The sequence below is a fragment of the Petaurus breviceps genome, unplaced genomic scaffold, assembly GCF_028583685.1.
Source record: "Petaurus breviceps papuanus isolate PSGF00001 unplaced genomic scaffold, PetGlider_PUasm1.0 90847, whole genome shotgun sequence".
NCBI classification, from domain to species: Eukaryota; Metazoa; Chordata; class Mammalia; order Diprotodontia; family Petauridae; genus Petaurus; species Petaurus breviceps.
Window position 1 is genome coordinate 21,753,637 of NW_027187360.1, and position 23,509 is coordinate 21,777,145.

At 39.4% G+C, this 23,509-nt stretch overlaps 1 protein-coding gene across 1 annotated transcript in view; it reads left to right on the forward strand.

Moving 5' to 3' along the window:
* Positions 1-17,402, forward strand: part of SLCO4A1 (solute carrier organic anion transporter family member 4A1) — a 79,095-nt gene extending 61,693 nt beyond the window's left edge. Inside the window, exons 6-12 of the mRNA XM_069072555.1 lie at positions 3,613-3,767; positions 6,860-7,055; positions 8,321-8,486; positions 8,593-8,765; positions 9,308-9,372; positions 10,520-10,668; positions 13,839-17,402. Coding sequence (XP_068928656.1) covers positions 3,613-3,767; positions 6,860-7,055; positions 8,321-8,486; positions 8,593-8,765; positions 9,308-9,372; positions 10,520-10,668; positions 13,839-14,003 — 1,069 coding nt within the window. The 3' untranslated portion in view covers positions 14,004-17,402. The remainder of the gene's footprint in view (positions 1-3,612; positions 3,768-6,859; positions 7,056-8,320; positions 8,487-8,592; positions 8,766-9,307; positions 9,373-10,519; positions 10,669-13,838) is intronic.
* Positions 17,403-23,509: the final 6,107 nt, after the last annotated feature.

Below are 23,509 nucleotides of genomic sequence, written 5' to 3' on the forward strand. Positions count from 1 at the left end.
TTTTGTCTTAAGAGTCTTGCTCTGGGATACAAAGAGGTTAAGCACTTTGCCTAGTGTTACACAACGGATTTATGTCAGAAGCAGTACTTCCCCCAGGTCATCCTGACTCTTGGCTGGTGCTCTGATCATTATATTGAGCATTACACCAGCCCTTAATTAGGCTTTATGACTTGAAAATCTTTTCCTTTTGGCCTTTGTGTCAAGTTACGTCAAATTGCGGTGGCTTCAGCATCCATCATTGATTAAGCAAGGTGCCATGCCAAGTGTGAGAGACATCCAATGATATGAAAGAGTCCTTCTTCTCAAAGAGATTATACCATAATAAGAAGTAGATGAGGGAAAGTAAAAGGAAAACCACATTAAGTACCTAAGATACAAAGGAGATTGTGACGCATCCAAATGAAAGAACCAATCAAAATGCCATAAGAAATTTAAAGGAGGAGAAATCACCATCACTGCAGGGGGGTAAGGGGGCAGGGGTGGCTTCTATTTCTGGAATTTAGAGAAACTCTTCCATTCCCATAGCTATAACTAGCCGTTTTGACACCTGGACTAATTCAATTGGTGGGGAGGAGGAGGGGGGAAGTAGTGTGATGGTGGATCTGGCTATCACAAGGCAGGAAAGCATCAGCAAGGGCTGGGCCATGGATGATCTCAGTATCTATGGAGGAAGGCGACCATGTGATAGCTTCCTTTTTTCATTATTCTTGCTTATTTGGTCCTAACCTCAGTTGTTTCTAAGCTGTCTGCAGTTCAACAGCTGTCACCATCTAAATTTCAGCACCCTGGGACAAAGTTGTTGTCACCCTGCCTGGTTGTAGCCCTGAGAAACCCCCTCCCCCACAAAAAAGTAACAAAATAATAATAATAGCTAGTATTGACATAGTATTTTAAGGTTTGCAAATTTACATAAGTTACCTTGTTTTTCAACAACCCTTGTGGAGTAGGTGTAATTATTGACCCCATCTTACAGATGAGGAAACTGAGGCTGAGAGAAGTCAAGTAATTTGCCTAGGGTAACACAGTTAGTAAATGTCTGAGATAGGATTTGAACTCAGGTCTTCCTGACTCAAAGGCTAACACTCTATCCCTTATACCACTCAGCTTCCTGTAATTTAACTTTAATATAAATTCTTTGAGAGACATCATGTCATAGAGGATAGTCTCTAAGACTACAAGTTGAAGAACTGGCACTGATCTGCATTGGTAGAAGGGGTTTTCCCCAGGACTTCCCTACAGGGATGAAATCATAGTCTGGTTTAAAAATATATATTTGTTTCCTCAGTAAGGTGGAGACCCATTAAAGCTTGGCTTGCCTATCTCACACATTTGCATATGCCATGACTCCATTCAATTTCCCTCCACCCTAGCAACCAGTCCCTTGAAAATCTAGCAAAATGTGTTGAGTCTGTAGCAGAAGGGATGAGCAGAGTTCCCTCCACTAAGGTTAGATGGGGCGCTGCTTCAGATGAATAAAGGAGAGTGGCTTTTCATGTTGACTTGTGGTATGTCTGAGAGGAACTCTGTGAGGAAGGCTATTCCCCCAGGGCTGCCCCATCCACCTTATTATGAGGAAACATCCTCCTCCTCAATGCATTTTTCAGCTTTACAACCATACCCCCTGCCAGTGTCAGCCAAGATGAGTGCTGGGGCATTACTCAAAAGGGGCTCTGTTGGGAGCCGGGGCCTGTTGACCCACCAGCTAAATGCCCGCCTTTCCTTCCGAGTCAGCGAGCTTTCACAAGCTCCCTTTCTAGTCATCTCTGTGACAGAGTGCCTTGGGAATGTGACCTTTTTTCTCCTTCTGTGACCCAGAAACTCTTCTTCAGGGTCTTCTGCCTTCAGACCTTGCAAATGCTCCCTGGGGTCTAAACTCACTGCTCACTACCCCCAGATAAACCACAGGACCAGCAGATGTATTTGTCTTCCTGCCTTGTATGCCTCTTCCTTTGTTCTCTCTTTTGTCAGCAGAAGAGAAATTAGTTCCTCAGTTTTCAAGCCTGTGAAACTGAAGGTTATTAATTCTGCTCCCCCTTAATGATTGTATATGTGGGATCGACTGATAGAAAGTACAATGGCTGGCCTGGGAATTAACAGACTTGAGAGGAAACCCTAGCTCTGCTGCCGAGTCTTGAGTGGGGAAAAAATAAATTGTTTTTCCTCTGATTCCCTCTTCAAAATGGCAAAGAAACATCAGGACAATGCAAATCACTGTCTTTGCAATAGGCTGATTGCACAGCTGAGCCAGACCCTGAATCAGGAATTAAAAGCAAACCTTGGAAGAAGCTTACCTTCTCCCTCACAGAATCATGTTATGTTCCTGCCAGTATTTTGACTTTCCTGGAATAAATTTACTAGATGCTGTTACCTAATCATAAGCAAAGGAGAGTATTTCTGTCTCTTTCTAGGAGACTCCCTTGGGCTCAGGTGAGAACCTGTGGATCACAAATCTCAAAGGAGAAAATATGGAAACAAAGCTTCTTTATGAACCTTTCCAACTCTGTTCTTAAAGTAGAGCATCTAAGGGGTCAAAATCTAGTTGAGGCATTGGAAAGAGCATTGGACTTGGGGATCAAAAGACTTGGATTGGAGCCTGGAACCTACCCTTCTTTGCTGTGCAACGTTGAGCAAAAAATTTCTTTCTGGACCTCTGTCTATACAAAAAAAAAAAAAAAAAGGCTGGGGGAGATGGATTAGAAAGATGTCGAAATTCCTTTTGGCTCTAATACTCTGTGATTCCCCATCTTCTCCAATCCATCCTCCACACAATTGCCAATTTAGTATTCCTAAAGCTGAGGTCCAATCACATCACTCCCTTTCAAGAAATCTCAGCTGGTTCCTACTGACTCAGATAAAATTCAGACTCCTCTCTTAGCCATTTAAAGCCTTTCATTGTCCAACTCTGAGTTGGATTTCCAGATTGATTATAAATTATTCCTCCCTCAAGTACTACCTGTTCTAGTCAAATTAACCTATATATTGCTGTCCTGTATATGACATTCTGTCTCCCATTTCTGTCTTTGCACCAGCTCTTCTTCATGCCTGGAATGCTATCCTCTCCTTTTAGAATCCCTACCTTCTTCCAAGAGCCTCAGCTCACAAAATGATTCTGTATTTAATTTGTATTTATTTTGTATTTTATAATCCATAAGAAGCTGTTTCAGTAAATTAGACTCCTTAAAGCCCAGGACTATGATTTTTGTCTTTGTATCACCAGTGCCTAGCATAGTGGTGTCTGGAACATGCTGGCACCTAATAAATGCTTCCTGACTTCAGCTGAAATCTATGATACAATCACTTTATTATGTAATTTTTAGTCACTTATGATTTTACCTGAGGAAGACATCTGGAGAAAAAAAAAACTCAGAGGGGTGACTAGGTGGCGCAGTGGATAGAGCACTGGCCCTGGAGTCAGGAGGACCTGAGTTCAAATCCGGCCTCTGACACTTAACACACACATATACAAAAACCTAGCCATGTGACCTTGGGCAAGTCATTTAACCCCAACTGCCCCTCCAAAAAAGCCAAAAAAAAAAAAAACCCTCAGAACTAGCAATTTGATTATGATTTGCATTTTTCATTTCCGGTCCACTCTGACCTCCTTCTCTCCAGCTCAATCTGGCTGCTGCTTCGGAATCCTACGTTCATCCTGCTCTGCTTAGCTGGGGCAACGGAAGCCACCCTCATTGCTGGCATGTCAACTTTTGGACCCAAGTTCCTCGAATCACAGTTCAGTTTAAGTGCTTCTGAAGCTGCTACCTTATTCGGTAAGAAATAGAAAGCATGAGTTTTTCTTGGGATCTCTCTGCAGAAAGAGTCTGAATAATTCAGCCAGATGTCTAATGAGCCTTTAGGAGTGTTTAGGAAGCTCTTTTCATAGTGCACAGCGACTCCTGTGATTGGCTCAGTGTGAATATGTGTAGTCACTAACCAGTAGGAATTAGAAGGTTCTGGGGAGATTTGAGTTTAGAAGTCACAGTTAACCAATCTCCCTCGTACACAAATGCTGGCCTTTTGCCAGTTCTTCAATTCCTTTTTCCTTCCCCTCACCAGATGTGAAGTATCCTAGCCCCCATTTAGGTGGACAGTACCCAAGTTTTTGTATTGCTTCTTACTGTTTTTGTTTAATCATTTTTCAGTCATATCCAACTCTTCATGACCCCATTTGGGGTTTCTTGGCAGAGATACTCAAGTAGTTTGCCATTTCCTTTTCCAGCTCATTTTATAGATGAGGAAACTGAGGCAAACCGGGTTAAGTGACTTGCCCAGGGTCACACATCTAAGAAATGTCTGAGGCCAGATTTGAACTCAGGAAGAGGAGTCTTCCTGACTCCAGGCCCAGCACTCTATTCACTGCCCCATGTTGCTGTGGTGACACAGAAAGTTTTCCTTTCCTTATTGGCATTAAGCAACCTTAAAATGGGAGAGTGGACCCAATCTTTTTTTTTATTTATTTAGCATTTAATTTTCCCTAGTCACATGTAAAAACATTTGAGTTCTAAATTCTCTCCCTTTTTCTCTTCCCACTCCCCTTCATGGAGAAAGCAAGCAATTCCATAGTGGTTATCATATGTATAGTCATGCAAAACATATCCATAATAGCCATGTTGTGAAAGAAAACATAGACAAAAAAAAAACCCTGAAGAAAAATAAGAGTGGACCCAATCTTTTTTTTGGAGGGGTAAGGCAGGGCAATTGGGGTTAAATGACTTGCCCAAGGACTTACAGCTAGTAAGTGTGTCAAGTGTCTGGGTCACATTTGAACTCAGATCCTGCTGACTCCAGGGCCAGTGCTCTATTCACTGCACCACCTAGCTGCCCTGAGTGGACCCAGTCTTAATAGTGAAGAGATTGTCCCAAGAAATCAGGTTCTCAAAGTTAAACAGCAGCAACTTTGATTGTTTCAATTTCCAAATGTTTAAATGTGTGTCATTATGGCCAGAATAGGCACAAGGTAGCCAGCAACCAATAATTTTCAAAATACAACATCACTTGGTATGTCTTGCTGGCAGCAGGTATCCTTTCTTCAAAGCATTGTGAAACTTCCTTCTCTACCAAGCACACAGCATCATCCTTTCATTTCCAGGGCCCATAGCTGATTGGCAGTTAGTGGACACAATTGGTAGAATACTAGACTTGGTGTTAGAAAGACCTGTGTTCAGATCCTGCCTAGGACACTTGCTTGCTGATTGGCAGCTAGTTGGAAAAATTGGTATAATTCTGAACTTAGTATTAGAAAGATTTGTGTTCAAATCCTTCCTCAGACTCTTAGCTCTCTGACTTTGGGCAAGTCTCAGTCTCAGTTTCCTCATCTGTAAAATTGGGATGATAATAGATAATATATACCTCCCAGGAGTGTTATGAGAACCAAATGAGTTATGTAAAGTACTTTTCAAGCCTTAAAGTGACATATTATTGTTACTATTAGATGCATCAATATTAAACTGTGAATGTGATTATTCCATGTGGCCGAAAGTGACCACCCCCTACATGGAACCATGCTTCCATGTGTACACACACACACACACACACACACACACACACACCCTACCTTTGATGTTTGAGCTGTTTTCAACTCTGATGTGGGACCTTAGTACATAGAAAATTTTATTCCACAGAGTATCAAATAATAGGTTAGATTTCAAGTCAAGGGACAGAAATGTAGGGTCCTTTTCCCAGTACTCATATTTTTCTTGTGTTCTGCAATCACCTTTTTTGGATCAAATTCAGATTAGCTGTTCAAATGAGCAAAGTCCCTTATTCCTTCTAGAATCCTACATTCTGCCCAAGCAATCAACAAACACTTGTTAAGTGTTTACTCTGTGCCAGGCTATGCTATGTACTGGGGTTACAAAAGCAAAAATGAAATATAGTACTTGCCCTCAAGGAACTTAAACATTTCTATTTCTAAAATCGCTTCCAGTTCTAAATCTATGAGCTTTTGCTCCTTCGTAAATGATACCCTCAGAATGAAACAGACTAAACACCTCACTTTAGCTGAGTAATATTTTCTGTCTATTGGTATATAAATGTGTCCTCAGCTCCAGCAATGTTCTGTTTCTTGAATTATAATAGCAATTATTCATATTTTGCCACCTGAATTAGAACATAAACTTCTTGAGGGCAGGAATCCTCTTTTTATTTTTATTTTATTTTTAAATTTTATTTATATTATTTAAATTTTATTTATTTTATTTTCCTCCAATTACATATAAAGAATTTTTAATATTAATTTTTTTTAAATTTTGAGTTCCACATTTTTTCTTCTTTCCATAAAATAATAAGCAATTTGATATATGTATGTGCTATTATGTAAATATATATTTCCATATTAGTCATGTTGTGAAAGAACAAACAGGCCAAAAGAAAATGAACACACAAAAAAATAAAATAAAAATAATATGTTTGATCTTCATTCAGACTCCATCAGACTTTCTGTGGATGTGGATAGAACTTTCCATCATGAGTCCTTTGGAGTTGTCTTAGGTCATTGTATTGCTGAGAATTAAGGCATTCACAGTTCTTTATCATACAGTGTTGCCAGTACTGTGTACAATGTTCTCCTGGTTCTACTCACTTCACTTTGCATCAGTTCATATAAACCTTTCTAGGTTTTTCTGAAATCTGAAGGGCTAAAATTCTTTTTTACTTTTGTCATAGTATCTGGGTCAGAGTCGGCATTTGGATAACTGATTTACAAAGTACTTACTTCAGGTTTTCCAGAGCCCTCTACATACATTATTTCATTTGACCCTGAAGCTTACCCACTCTAGTGAGGAAGAGTGAACTCAAAGGCAACCCTTGGTTGTCTCCTTCTTGAACTTTAAAGGCATATCAATGCAAATTCTCTTTCCTGTAGGATACCTGGTGGTGCCAGCAGGGGGAGGAGGAACATTCCTTGGTGGATTCTTCGTTAACAAATTTAAGCTCCGCTGCTCAGGGATTATCAGGTTCTGCCTTTTTTGCACATTGATAAGCCTGTTAGCCATCTGCATATTTTTCATGCACTGTCCAAACATGCCTATGGCTGGTGTGACTCTCAAGTATAATGGAAGGTAAGAGCCCAGAATTTATGTTTTGGTTGGAATGACACACAGTGATTGGCACCTGTGAGAAACAAAATTGGTTCCTAGGGTGGTGTATTCCTAGGGCAGAGCTCTGAGTGTGGAACAGAGATGGAACTTCAGCTAGAGTTAGAATGTCTAACCTTTAACAGATGTTTAATGCTCCCATAAAATGGAAACTGGATCACTAGGTGGTATAGGTACTTGTAACAAACTGTTGGCTAAGAAGACAAGCAATTATAGTGGACAGATCAATGAATTTAGAGACAAAGGCCCAAGATTGAGTCCTGCCTCTGCCACTTACTATTTCTGTGAACCTCTGCAAGTTGGTTCTCTCCTTGGGTAGAGAGACAGGTGGTCTAATGACTGGAGTTCCAGACCTGGGAGAAGGAACATCTGAATTCGGTGCTCACCTCTGGTACTGTGTGACAGTGGGCATGCCACTTAAATTCTGGGAGCCTCAGTTTCCTCATTTTTGAAACAGGGATAGTAATTCAGTTAATACCTACCTCTCCAAGGATATTGTGAAGCTCCACTGAGGTAATGTACATAAGGTGTTTTGCATTAAGTTAGTGGTTTATAAATGTGCATTTGGGAAGTCTCAGTTTTCTCCTGTGAGAAACTGAATCAGAGTAGATGGGCTCTAAGATCTCTGCAGTCACTAAATCATATGTTTCTACAGCTATTTCTCAGATCTAAAAAATTAAAGTGAACATCTTCATTCCTCTAAATTATAGATGATGGGACACTGCAGGAGGAACAACAGATTAATTGGTCACATTTTTTTTTTTACTTGGGAGAATTTAAAGCATACCTGTCTTTTAAGAGAAATTTTGGGGTTTCCCCCCATATTTTCCACCAATCTTCTCAGTGGACTTTAAAATTCCTTAGTCATGTATTTAACACCCCCTACTCTTTGCCACCCCCACTTCCCCATGATTTGGCTCTAACCTGCCTTACCAAGCTTATTTACCAAGCCTGAAGACCTGTGCCATGTGAGATTCTTGGGATCAGTGGCAATGGCAGTGATGCCAATCTCTCCAGAAGCTGATTTGAGGTCTAGGTGTCTTCTGACCCCCAACCAAATCTGCTCCAGGTGCCAGAAGTCTTAGTCATGACTCTGCATGGCATATACTACTCCCTACCACCAGCTGGCTATAAATTCCTTGAGGATAGAGAGTATGAGATTTTTATGTGCCTGTCACATAATAACTACTTAATAAATGTTTGCTGAATTGATCTCCTGTTTTCTCTAGCATGTTGCCAGAAGGCAGTCTACAGCTGTTGGCTTCCTGCAATGAGAAGTGTGGGTGTCTGAGGGAGATCTACAGTCCAGTGTGTGGGACAGACAACGTGATGTACTACTCTCCCTGCCATGCCGGGTGCTCCCCAGAGTCCATGCTTTCGGAGGGGGGCAAGAAGGTAGGTGACACTGGCCCCACTGGCTTACTTCTATGAGAAATTTTAACGTGATCCATTCCTTCCTTTGGGTAATTGGTAACTGGTCTGATGTTGTTGGGCTTCCCAGGTTTACCGTGACTGTAGCTGTATTCCTCACCATTCCCCTTCTCGTTTGGGTCATGCTACAGCAGGGAAATGCACTTCATCTTGTCAGAGAAAGTCCCTTCTTCTGGTTTTCGTATTCGTTGTAATTTTATTTACATTCCTAAGCAGCATTCCTGCTTTAACTGCAACTCTACGGTAAGAAACTGGGTGGGATTTGTGATCTGTACTAAAGCCTTGCTTTCAGCAAGTTAAACTCTGGAACATCATGAGCCCAGCAAACCAATAGTTGGGATTCTGTCCTTGATTTCTTGAATAATCTTCTCTAGTGGGGTCGAATTTGTATTACATTCGGTGTAGATTTTAAAGCTGGAAGGGACTATAGAGATTACCCAATCCAAATCCCTCATTTTATAAATGAGGAATTTGAATCCCCAAGAAAGGAAATGACCTAGACACTATGAAGTAGCAGAGCCATGATTCAAACCCAGGCCTACTGACTCGAAATCCAGTGTCCTCATCATTGGGCCATACTACCACTGAATGAGTCAAATGACCCTAAGAATGTTATTCATACCATGCTCATGAAATAAAACCCTGAACCTCCAAAAGAGATGTTATTATAGTGTACCTGCCACGGCTGAGATGTGTTCTGAAATAGGCATGGTCTAATTGGGGCTGTAGTATTTAAAGAATACCATTTTTGTTTACCCTTTTAACTCTGATACTTTGTCTTATAGGTGTGTCTCTGACCGGCAGAGATCCTTTGCACTAGGAATTCAATGGATTGTAGTACGCACTCTAGGTACAGTATAGTATATTAAAGGAGATGCCATCTGGGAGCCCCCATGTGCTTTCTTCTGCTTATGACATCAGGGGTAGTCAAAAGACCCCTATATGCAATTCAAGAATCTGATTTGATTAACTCTAAATGACAAATTTAACCTTTTCCAAAAATCTATCTCATGGATTTTAATGCAACATATCATGAAGACATTGGTACATACACCAAAATGTCTTTCCCTCAAAATCTTCCCCTCTTCTAGATTTCCCCATTACTATCAAGGGGAGTGCCATCATTCCAATCACCCAAGGCTAGCAACCTTGGTTTTGTCCTTACTCCTCTCTCTCATCCCACATATCCAATCCATTGACAAATCTTGTCATTTCTACCTTCATCACATCCCTCATATATATCCCCTTCTCTCCACTCACACACTCACAAGGTCCAGGCTCTTCTCACCTCTTGCCTATATCTATTGCCTTCAGACTTCAAGACTCTCCCCACTTCCATAGATATTTCACTCAATTTCCAAACTGATTTTCCTGAAGTACAGATCTGACCACGTCAGCCTTCTACATATTGGACCCTTTATTGCCTCCAGAATCAATTTTTTAAAAATTCTCTCTTTGGCATTTTAACCCTTTTTCATCACTGACCCTTCCTCCTTTTCCAGTCTTATTAGAATTGGCATTCTTCTGCACACTCTATAATGAAACGACGCTGGCCTACTTGCAATTTCTGGCACAGAGTAATCCATCGCTGACCTCTGTGCCTTTGCCTTGTCTGTCCCTTATGTCTGGATTTCTCTCCCCCTCCCCCTCTTAGCTTCCCTGGATTCCTTCAAGATTCATCTCATATTTCACCTTCTACAAGAAGCCTTTCTCAGTCCTCTCAGTTACTAGTGCCTTTTCTTTCTGAGATTTTCTCTGACCTACTCTGTGTATCTTGTATATACCTAGTGAATTATTTGTGTGCCCCCTTAAAATGTGAGCTCGTTGAGGGCAGGGCCTTTTTTTCTTAGCCTTCCTTTGTATCTCTACTACTTAGAACAGTGCCTGGATCATAGAAAGTGCTTAATACATATTTGTTGACTGACTCACAGGACTAACAATCAAGACCCAACTTAAAGGAGTTCTGTTAATATAAAATGCTATTTCTTTCCCTGCAGGTGGAATTCCAGGCCCAATTGCCTTTGGCTGGGTGATTGATAAAGCTTGCTTACTCTGGCAGGACCAATGTGGAGATCAGGGATCCTGCTACATTTACCAGAACTCTGCCATGAGTCATTACACCCTCATTGCTGGAATTGTTTACAAGGTGAGTTAGGACCATATCTTATTTCCTTAGTTCATGTCATGTTAGTAGAAATTAGGAGCCCTGCAGGGAATATTTCAAGAGTCTGTTTGAGTTTGCAAAATATTTTTTGCACTTTGCTTAGAGTTTTCCAAAAATCAGCAGATCATGTACGTTCTTATTCTTTAACTGGAGTCTTCAACCAGTAGATTCTGGGTTCTGATTGGTGTTGCCATGCCCTCTTCTCTACCTCACTATCCTCTTCCCAGGGAGAAGAACCTAGACAATAGCAACATCCCCTTTTAGTCTACCTAGGGACTTGAGCTGTCAATATTCACTATCATTTTCCTTCAGTGATCTTAAGGCATCAAGAAAATGAGAAATAGCTCTTCCTCGCCAGGAGACTGGTAACCTCTAAGTTGCATATTTAATTCTACATATTAATATTTTGGCTGATGTGCTGGTGTTGGTATCATTCTTTTCCTTGACAATCAGCCATAGTTCTTAAATTCCAAGGTAGTCTTCATCATGACTCTCTTTAATTACAGCATTAGAAAAATGTGGATTCTAATTCCTTAGATGCTGACTTACTCAATAATTGGTATAACTCAAGAAAGAAATGGGAAAAATACTGACTTTGGAGTCATGAGACCTGGATTCAGAAACCTACCCCTGACACTTAGCTGTGTGATGTTAGGCATATGTATCACTTAACTTCCCTGGCTCTCAGTTTTCTCATCTGTATAATCAGGGATCTGAGGTCCCATCCAGCTCCATGACAGGATTAGAAGGGTAGCAAATAGCCTGCTTACTTAGAATGTCATAGAGATAGCCAGGGTGCATAGTGGATAGAATAGTGGTCTTAGAGTCAAGAGAACTTGATTTCTCTCAGATGCTTAGTAGCCATGTGACGATGGGAAAACAATTTCCTGTCTGGCCCTACCTCCTCATTTGAGGAAAGTAGATTTGATTAGCTTCCAGCTCTAAGTCTATGATTTCATGATAAATGCAGTTTATATTTTTCTTATTGGGAAAGAAGGAAGAACTTTGACTAAAATTTAAAATATCAAAACCTTAGATTTCATTCTTGTCTCTGGAAAGGTTTATCATGAAGTCTATTGGCATAGAATCAACCTAGTACAGGGGTCTTTACCTTAGGTTATAATATCCTTATCTACAAATAAGAAAATGTTAAATTTTCAGACTTGACCAATGATATAATTTTTTTTTATTACTGAGCTTATTTAACATAAAATTAGACATGTATATTACAATATTTTAGGATCACATTGAAAACTGGAAGGAACCTCAGAACATATCTTGGTCTTTTTTTGCATGTCATAGACCTCTTTTGCAGACTGGTAAAGCCCATGGATCTGTTCTCAGGATAACATTTTTAAATATGTAAAATGAAATAAATAGAGTCACAAACAGAGCTGTGTTGGTGTATGTTTAACAACTAGCTATCTAGAAGAAAAACTTACCCACCATATACTTTTAAATTTAATCTGCATATTTTTCCACTCCTTTATTAAGTCCAGACACTTAAGAAAACAATAAATAAAGTCCTGATTTTTGAGGCATTTACTCATTTCTGAAGCGTAAATGCTCATGCTGAAAATTCACAATTGACTCCTGGGGCTGGTACGAGCTGGCTCCATTACACTCCTGGGACTTATAAAGAAAATCAATTGTACTAAAATATAGCAATAAAATATCTTTAAGAATAAGTTCACGGTCTCAAGGTTAAGAACACCTAATCTAGCCTAACCTGGTAGTGTTAAATAGGAGTGAACTTTTAAGTGTAAGATTTCAGAATTGTACAACATGCCAAGAACTAGCTGCCAAGGCTCCTGTCAATTATCAGTGGGTAGGGTAGCTATGCATCATGCCATATTGTATGTGAAGAACAATGACTGTTACATTAACCTGAAGCCTTCTAACACTATTACAATTGGTCAGAAGAAATCAAGATAAAGGATGTGAGAGCACAACATGTTGGCTTAATGTTTAAAAAGAGATTACACTATTTTGCCATCTGTAGGATAGACACTGGATGTGCAATTTCATTGGTATAGGTATGATTACCCACACAGCCCATGTGAGTGGATCTTCCTGGCTTTGAGGCCAGTGCTATCCACTATGACACAATGTCTCTTATTGCCCTGTCTATCTAAAGTAAGTACAATAATTCCAAATTATCCAAAGTCTAAGCAAATATTCGAATATTCATTGGAGTTTTGTTTTATTTTTAGAAACCTTCAATTCACTGGTGTGTTTTTATGCTCATTAGCAAGATGAAGTATACCCACTAACAGTACTTCTGAATAATAGTGAGCATTTATATTATGCCTCCTATGTGCCAGACACTCTACAAAACATTTTACAAATATTATCTTATTTGATCCTCACAATAACTCTAGGAGGTAGGTGCTGTTATTATCCCCATTTTATAGATGAGGAAACCAAAGCAAACAGATATTAAGTGGTTTGCCCAGGGTCACACAGCCAATATGTGTCTGAGGCCAGATTTAAACCTGGGTCTTCCTGATTCGAAGCATGGAGCTCTTTCTTGTTTCTCAACCAACAGTTGTACTTTTCACAACTGATAAGACATTCAACTTAAACATTTGTTGAATGAATTTATTCATACTTAAATTTGAGCTCATTGATCATTCAACAAATATTGAATTCATTCATTCAGATATGGAAGAGAGATAGGTGTGATTTTATTGGTATAGGGAACTCATGGGAAACTACTTCTACCAGTGCAGATAGCCACCCACTATACAATTTATCATCTTACAGAGTTGCTTGAACACTGAGGAGTAAATGATTGGCAGATTGTCATCATCACTGATCATGTCTTCAACACCAGAGATATAAATTTCCCAGCATGGGACTGCCCTCATGCTGTATTCTCTAGCCCTGCTCCCAGAATAACCTACGATAGAGCACCACACTAAGAGGTTGCTTGGGCATTCTGACAGGGGTCAGGGAGGTTATGCCTACTGAAATTTAAATCTGGGATGTTTGAAAAAGGAATTATTACCCTTAAGAGAAAATGAAAGTTGTAGTTGTAAATTCTGAGCTTGTGCTTCTAGTATCCTGTATCTTTGGGGAAACGCTGTTTGGCATTTAATCACTTGATATATCAGTAAAAAAATAAAAACAAATAACTCTTTTTTCCCTAGGTGCTTGGGATGGTTTTCTTTGGCTCAGCTTATTTGCTGTATAAGCCACCAAGAGGATCCCCAGACTCCCCAGCAGCATCTCCTCCCAGCAGTTCAAGTGCTTCTGAAAACACCACTGACCTCCAAGAGCATGGCTCTGCTCTACAAACACAGAACAGTGTATAAATGTCACACCATGTCTCTCTACATCAGCCCCATATTCCAACGTATTGCAGAAATCCCCATTTAATTTCATCACTTACATCTGTACCCAGTCACTTGAGTTTATCTCAGAAGGGCTAACTAAGCACTTATTTGTTCTTAACAGAACTGATACACCATTTTGATGTGTTCCAATCCATCTTTACCCTTTTAAAAAGCACATATTGAAGTCTCATGTTTGAGAGTAACTGAAAGACTTATTATCGAGACAAACTAATGGGTTAAGTTTTGATTTCCTCAGTGAAGTAAACTTGTTCTAGTCACATGTAAGCATGAAGGGAGAAAGAAGAGAAAAGTGAAGCCAGGCTCTGTTCTAACTCTACCTCCTCATAAGAAAAGGTGGTAGCAGGAAGAAGAGACTAAACAGAGGAGACAGAAAGGAGACAACCATTTGGACTTCACAGGAAGGCAGGAGGGGCTGGTCTGTATCCATCACCACCATTACCATGCACAACTTCAGAGTTGCTGTTCAGTGTGTATCCTAGATGGACTCCTATTTGACCTTGGGAGCTGAAGGCTCAGCCAGGTCAGCACAAGGAATGTCAGACCCGACCTTGATCTTCTTATGTTCTGTCACTGCCAAAGCCTCTGATCCTGTACCCTTTCCTAAGCTCCTTTGGTTCCTCAACTGTGGTTTCTATTTCAGTATACTTTAATTGAAACAGGTGGTCTTGGAAGACATCTAATGATCCACTTGAATGCATTGAAAGCTTTTTTTTAAATAGAGACACAAAACAAGGATCTATGCAATTTTAGATTAGATTTTTTTTTAAACATCAAATGACTGAGTTTGTTTGAGAGTTATGTGTGAATTTTGGAATTTTTTGTTGGAATATTTTTTTTGGAGGGGGGGCCGGAAATTAGTTTGGTAGTTTCCTCATAGGCTCCCTGATATGCAGACTTAAAAAAAATTGTGCTGTATTTTTTATTGAATCTTGTTGGTGAATGTATACGATTATTATTCTTTCTTGGAGAAAACTACTGATGAACTGTCTAGTAAGAAGATAGAGCCAAACCTCTCTCTCTCTCTCTCTCTCTCTCTCTCTCTCTCTCTCTCTCTCTCTGTCTGTCTGTCTCTATCTCAGTCTCTTTCTCAAATTTGCACACATAAGCACAATTTATATTTATTTGTGAAGATATTGCCCAACATGACTTCAATCCTAAGTGTGACAAAGGAAATTTTTCTATCTATAAATGGACCCTTTGGAGGCCCTTTTAAAAAGCAGTCCATTGAATCAAGTAACGTCCATCATGGCCTCAGTTGTCTTCATAGATTGCCCTTTGATTTTACATATATGTGTTCAGACAAAGAAGGTGGAAAAGCAGTTTACAGTACAATGAAAAATGGTTTTCCTTTGTGTATACCTTTTTTCTTTTTTTGGACCATTACATTGTAGGAGAATTGCTCTGAAACCACATTGTCCCCACTCAAGCCCTCACTGGGGCTTTCCTTCACCATTTAAAGTCTACAGTGATTACTTGACTTGGGCCATAGGGGAGGAGCCTTTGAGAAGGTGGCCATTCACACAGATAGAATGGGACATGATTTAAGTAAATATTTATGATGCTGCACCTTTTAGGTCTGACAACTAGTGTATAAAAAGTGATTAAACTAGATGCTCAGATACGGTGCTCCTGGTGTGTGCTGGTATGAAATCAGGAGCTTCAGCTTCCTAAAAAAGTTTGTGTGCACTTACCATGTCCTAGGTGAAATTGTATATATGTACATGTACTCTATTTTTAATATTTAAAGATTTTCATGCCCTCCATAACAAAATCCTATATTTCTATGAATTCAGAACTGACTAGGTTTTGTTTTGTTTTGTTTTGTTTTGTTTTTTACCAAGGTCTTTGTATAAACTTTATTAGCTCTAAACTCAGTTAAATGGCAAAGAGGACTTCTAACCTCATAGGCAACCCAGCTGAAATGCCAAGTGCCATCGTAGGTCCCTTTTGTTTTCCTCTGTCCTCTGAATGATGTTTTGCTTGCCTGAGGTCCATTGAGTCCCCAGGATGTGAGGCCTTTGGGATCAAAGGCAAATGTGCTCCTACTCACAGCACAAGTACTTCCTGCTGGATTAGGACCAGGCAGCATAATTGAATGAAGTTACTACGTCTGGGGAAGCCTAGACAAAAGTCGGCCACTACCTTTCCTGGTAGCACTGGATTTGGAGTTGTGCGTGGCTCTGTGTGTGTGTATGTGTGTATGTGTGTATGTGTGTATGTATGTATGTATGTATGGGGAGAAATAGACAAGCTATCTCTTCACTTCTAGCTTTAAAGGTAGTATTGTATCAGTATAGCCTAAAACTAATATGAAGGTGGGTGTCAAGGAGGTTAGATTTATTGACCCATTCCTAGGGTTCAACCTGCCATTCCTCAGGAGCCCTATGCACTTGATCACATAAGTCTTATCTATGAGGTTTTATGTAGAAAAAATCCTCAAGTTTGGGGCTGAGATTTTTCTCAGGCAGTCATTAAAATGCTGAGCTTTGATACCTGTGAGAACAACAAAAAAAAAAAGGTGGAAGGGGGAAAACCTGAAACTCCTAGAAGAAAAGGTTTTGTCCTAAAGGGACTTTTCTGTTGAGTAGCCGTAGCTGCTGACTGGCTTTCTACTCTTTGATGTCCTGATCTGAATTCTTGGAAGAGAAATGATCCTTTGGAATTAGACTAATGGGCCTGGGATAGGGAGAGGGAGGAAGGAAGAGGGATGTTGACTCCAAGTTCATGATAAACTTTTGAACCTGAAACAAAACCATCAGAATGACAGAAGTCCAAAACTAGGAGCTTTACAGAGATTAAGACTTTATATTTCCACTTGACCATTTGTACAAGAGTGAGAGACAAAAAAAAAAAGTGAATGCTTTAATGCACAAATAAGTTGGGGAAATGTGAATTTGTAATATTTATCCTGGAGGGCCAACCCTACTGTCTTGGTTAACCCAATTGCCTGGCAGTCAGATGTATGAAAGTTCATTTTATTTTAAAAATAAGCACAACTTTAAAAGATTACTCTTCACAGAAAGTGGAAGCTTGTGGTAAATCATGGAGCAGAAAACAACAGTGTGAAGAATTGCATCCATGATTTCTCCATGTAAAGGAATGGCGCCCACTGACCCACAACAATGAACTTGTCATCCAGAGACTAGTTTCACCAGGCTCTATAGCTCTCAGTTCTTTCTCCGTGGCAGCCAGACAGCGTATTGACTGATATTCATGCCCTCTAAGTTCCTGAATGGGGACCATGAACCAGGGTCAGGCTGAGTACTTGAAAAGTATTAAAGGCAATGGAGGTCAAAATGTCTTTGTGTGGTAATGTGTTGTTAATTGTGGTACAATGAATAAAGTACAAAAATTAAATCTCTTTGGAAAATTTTGTGGTTTTTGTTTAGTTTGGGAAAGAGGGAGTTGAGGGAAAAAAGGGTTATGGAAATGGGACAAGAGAGGAAGGGGTGGATGAAGATAGGTTCGAGCATAGAGCTTGTTTTTTCTCTTTTCTGAAGTTTAAATTTCTTATCCTGCCATTCTCTTGTTTGGCAACAGCGATACAGCTTAATGCCTGCCTCTTAAATAAGTTATATTCATTTCTCCATAGTATGCATGAGATAAGAATGAGCTAAAATGGGATGGCAGGCAGCATGGAGCAGTGGAAAGAAGGCTGCATTTGGAGTCAGCTCCCAGTTTAGATCCCAGTCCTGCCGCATACTAACTCTTGTGACTTGGAGCAAGTCACTAACCCTTTCTGAGCCTCTTAACCAATCCAATCAACATTTATTAAGCACCTACTATGTGCCAGACACCGTGCTAAGCTCAGTCCTCATCTATGAAACAAGGGGATTGGACCAGAGGTCCTCAGCATTTCTTTCTGGCTCTATGTCCATGATGACATTCATTTAAAAAGTGCTACGTTCCAGGCACTAGGCTTGGTGTAGGGGACAAGAAGATCATGATACAGATCATTTATTACTTGAAGAAATCCTAATGCCATGGATATGGTTACTTCTCACAATGAGGTAGAACCCAACTCTTCTACATCCAATTGGCATTCCGGAACTTAAGTAATAGAATGTAATAGTATTAGAAAAGTTCAAAAAAGATAAAAATAATAGAACCAATAAATAGAAGTATGTATAGAATGATTTTACATATATACTAATATGTATACATATTCTGTCTAATGATAGCCATCTCTAGGGTAGGGAGTGGGGAGAGGAGAAAAAAGAGAAAAAATTATATAATAATTTTGTTATGTATTTTAAAAGAATAGCAAGTTGTGCATAATTTGCAGTTTTATGTGCACTCATCTTTTTTTTATTGTACCATGTTATTGGTATATGGACTTGTTTTAGTCCATAAACTAAAAAAAAGAAAGAAATACAGCCACATCCACCTCTCAGCTAACTCTATAGAGTTTACGAGTAATACAGCATGTAAACCACTGGAAGAACACAGACACAAAAGACATCTTCCCCCTCACTACCACCATTGGGTCCCAATCTTGAGCTGATTCTAGAAAATGAATTCTGATGGTCTATCAACACTAATTTTTTAAAATTATAATTATTTTTATTTTAAAAAAATTGTTTTGCTTTTTATAGCAAGGAGGGGAGGGCAATTGGGGTTAAGTGACTTGCCCAAGGTCACATGGCTAGTCAACACAAATTTATTTAAGATGAAATATCAGTCACTGTGCCCAGTATCAGGAATTTTAAAAAATGGTCCTTGCCTTCAAGGAGCTCATATTCTAATAGGGTAAACAAAATATAAATAACTATGTACATACAAGAAATTCACAGTGTAAATGGAGGGTGTTCTCAGAGGGAAGGCAGTAGCAGTAGGAAAGAACAGAAAATGCTTCCTATGGAAGGTAATAATTGAGCTTATTCTTGAAGGAAGTCAAGGAAACCAGGAGTCAGAGACAAGGAATGAGAACAAGTCAGAGACAAGCATGGAACACAGCCAGGGAAAAGGGGTGGAGGTGGGAGGGGGATTATTCTGTTCCAAGAACAGCAAGTAGGCTAGTGCAGCTGAATCATAGCCATCAGGGAGGGAGTCACGGTGTAATAATACTGGAAAGGGGAAGGGGCCAGGTTATGGAGAGCCTTAAATGCCAAATAGGGGACTTTATAGATGATCCTACAGGTAATAGAAGGCCACTGAAATTTATTGAGCAAGGGATTGACATGGTTATACCTATGACTTAGGAAAACCACTTTAGCAAGGAAGTTGAAAAGGAGAGAGACCTGAGACAGTGATATGAACTAGAAGGCTATTACAATAGTCCAGGTGTGAGGTGCTGGAGACCTGAACCAAGATGGTGCCTATATCAGTGAAGAAAAGGAGATATACATGAGATATGTTTAAAAGGCCAAAAAGGGGGGCGTCTGGGAGGCACGGTGGATAGAGCACTGATCCTGGAGTCAGGAGGACCTGAGTTCAAATCCAGCCTCAGACACTTACTAGCTGTGTGACTCTTGGCAAGTCACTTAACCCAAAACACTTGCCTCAAAAAAAAAAAAGACATCTGATGGATTACATTAATGATGAAAGCATCTCTTTTTTCCTCCCATTATAATTTTATTACTGTGAGGAAGGACTTAAGTTGGTTCACTTAAGTTGGATCTGCAAAAAACAAAAAAAGAAGAAAACACAAGCCTGAAATATATATATGGTACAGGGGAATAAACACTCACTACACTTAGAATTAGAGGAACTGGTTTCAAATCCTACTTCTATGTGACCCAGGGTAAGTCAATTAATTGGGGGGAGAGGGGGAGTTGGACTAGATGTCCCTTCTGCTTCAAAATCAATTATCCTATGATCTGAAAATTTGAAAACATATTCCTGAATGATAGTGGGAAGAACACTGTATATAGAGTCAAAGCATCTGGGTTCAAATTCTGCCTTTTGTCATTTATTAAAAATATAAGTCATATAACAGTTACCTCACCTGTAAAACAAATTGGTTAGACTGGATGATCTCTACAATCCCTTCCACCTCTAAATCTACGGTCATGAATTCCCTCAGTTTCATAGTATTTTAGAACATAAAAGACCCCAAAGTTTATAGAGTCCAGCCCACTCATTAGTCAGGTGATGAAAAATGATCATCAGAGAAGAGAAACAAGTTGTCCAATTTCACACTGATTTAGTGGCAGAACTGAGAGTGGGACCAGATCTTCTATTTCCCACTCCAGCATTATTTACAAACTTTGGCAGAATGAAAGAACTTTTGCTCACATAAAAAAAAAGAAGTGAGTACATGTGATGAGGATATGCTAGGAGGTTAAATTTATCTAAATCTGGCAACATTGAACTAGCAAATACCGGAATATGAAGAAGTCAATCTTTATAGCAACAGATGCACCTTAATATATACATGGCAAAGAGAAGGGAAGTGAAGTGATATGGTTAATAAAGTGTTGAACTTAGAGACAAAGACCTGCCTTAGACATGTACTGGTTATATGACACTGGACAAGTCATTTAACTTTAACCTGAAGATACCATAGCACTTATAATAACTAACCTGAAGATAATGTGGCACGTTAACCTAAAGATAACATCACACTTACCTTGCAAGGCTATTGTTAGGATCAAAAGATACAACATGTAAAGTGTTTTGCAAATCTTAAAACCTATATAAATGATAGCTATAGGCCTTAGGATATAGAATTTCAGAATAATATTATTTCTCAGCTCAACACTCAGTAAGTCTAGTTTTCAGATGGAATAGTCTACAATTGCAACAAAGTAAAATAGTAAATGCCTTTGGTGACTTAAATGGGATCCAAAATGACCATATCAGGTTGGAACAAAGGGCTAAATCTACTAAATATGAAGTTTAATGTGTCAGAATATGAAATCTGGCACTAGGATTCATAACTACATGGGCACGAGATAAAGATGTGACTAGACAATAGTTTGGAAAAGACCCACGGTTTTAGTTCATTACCAGCTCAGTCTAACCCCAGTATCTGAAAGATATTATGATCTTGCTTTCCTCTGTCCTTGTCCAACCACAGATGAAGTATTGTGTTCACTTTTGGAAGCCACACTTTAGGAGAGACAGTGACAATCTGAAGAGCATCCCAAAGAGAAGTCAAGGACAGAAAGGGGGCTATATATATATATACTTGTTATATGAGGACCAATCAAAGGATATTCAAGATGGAAAAGAGAACACTTGATGGTAGGAAGAAACATTCTTGATGGCTGTAAATTTTTGAAAGGCTATTACCTGAAAGAGGGATTCAATTTGTTTGACTTGTCCCTAGAAGCAGATTTTGGCCCCATATGAAGATACACTTTCTAATAATTGGAGCTGTCCAAACAAAGAATGAGCTGCCTTGGGGAGCAGGGCACTCTCCTGGTATTGGAAGTCTCCTGATAGAGTTCAGAAGCTAGACAACCAGGTGTCAGGAACATTGTAGTGGTGATTTCTACAAGGTACTCTGAGGTTTCTTCCTCAGAGTGTGTGATGTTGCATTCATAGCAGGCACACTTCACCACCACAGGCTGTGTCAGAGAGCCAAATATGTCACAGAACATAGAGGAAGAGGACCAGGCACTAGACATTCTCTGATCATGTGGTTTATCATTCAGAATAGAGTCAAGGACCCTTGAGCCCCAGAAAATGAGAGGAGGTTCCGCTAAAGGTAAGGTTTTTAGCTAATGTTGTTGTCCAGTTGTGTCCAGTTCTTCATATCTCCATTTAACCTTTTCTTGGCAAAGATACTGGAATGGTTTGCCATTTCCTTCTCCAGCTCATTTTATAAATGAGAAATTTGAGGCAAACAGGGTTAAGTGACTTACCTAGGGTCACAGAACTAATAAGTACCTGAGGCCAGATTTGAACCCAGGTCTTCTTGACTCCAGATCAGGTGATCTATCCACTGCACCATATGTTTTCTAATGGTATCAGAATTACACAGAATCAGGATCAGAGAATTTGAGAATGGGAAGAGACCATCTAGTGGCCATCTAGTCCAACCTAAATCCAAAGGAATCCCCACTATTATATACCTGACTAGTGGTTAGATAGCCTGGACTGTTGGATGGCTTCCAGTGTGGTGAGGGGAAACTCCTCCATCCCAAAGCAGCTCCTTCTACTTGTGAACATCCGAACTATTAGGAAAGTTTTCCTCATATCAAGCCTAAATTTGCTTCTTTTCAACTTAGGCCCATTGCTCCTGGTTATGCACTTCAAGGTCACGTAATAAGTACAATTAATCCCTTTTCTACATTGTCACATTTCAAATAATTGAATATAATGATTGTGTCCCTCTTGAGTCTTCTCTTCTCCAAGCTAAATATCTCTTTTTCTTTTCACTGATGTCCTTATAACATGGCCTCAAGGTTCTCCACCATCCCATCTGTCCTTCTCTAAATGCTCTCCAGTTTATTGATGTCCCTCATAAATTGTGGCACCCAGAACAAAAAACATTTCCTGTAGAAGTGGTGTCTTCAATCACAGAAGCAGGAGGCAGACCCATATGTACAAAAATATTTATAGCAGCTCTTTTTGTGGTGGCAAAGAATTGGAAATCAAGGGGATGACCATCAATTGGGGAATGGCTAAACAAGTTATGGTATATGAATGTAATGGAATACTATTGCACCATAAGAAACAAAGAGCAGATGGACTTCATATCTACCTGGAGAGGTTTATACGAACTGATGCTGAGTAAAAAGAGCAGAACCAGGAAAAATTTGTACACAATTACAGATACAATGTATGTGTGATGACCAACTTTGATAGACCAGACTCTTCTCAGAAATGCAGAGTTATAAGTCAACTCCAAAAAACTCATGATGGAGAAAGATGTCTACATTCAGAGAAAGAACTAGAAAGAACAGAGTTTGAATGCAGATTGAAGCAAATTACCTGCTCTTTCTCTCTTTCTTGTCTGTTTTTGTTTCTTCTTTCCCATTGTTCATTCCATTCGATACAATCCTTCATTATAACCTGAAAAAAAAATGGTCTCTTCAACCCTAAAGTCAGGAGAACCTGAGTTCAAATCCTGCCTCAGACACTTAACACTTAGTAACCGTGTGACTTTGGGCGAGTCACTTAACACCAACGTCCCTTCAAAAAGCACAAAAAAAAAAAAGTGGTCTCTTCAGGACAAAATGCAAAAAATTCCTTTTTCCTGGAAGCCATGCCTGTCCAAGTAGCCCATGATTACCTTAGCTTTTTTGACTGTCATATCTTATAGTTGACTCATATTGAGTTTCTAGTTTATTAATACTTTTTTTTCTTTTTTATATGACATCAAATTTATTTGTTAGGAAAACCAGAAAGGATTTTGACATATGTGATATTTAGAAGAGCAATTTACAACATATACCACAAGCTTCAAATGAACAAGACATTAAAATATGAAAACTCACCTCCTAAAAAATGAGAATGATTTAATTTAATTAAATGAACATCAAAACCTGTTTTCTTTCTCTCCCACATTTATT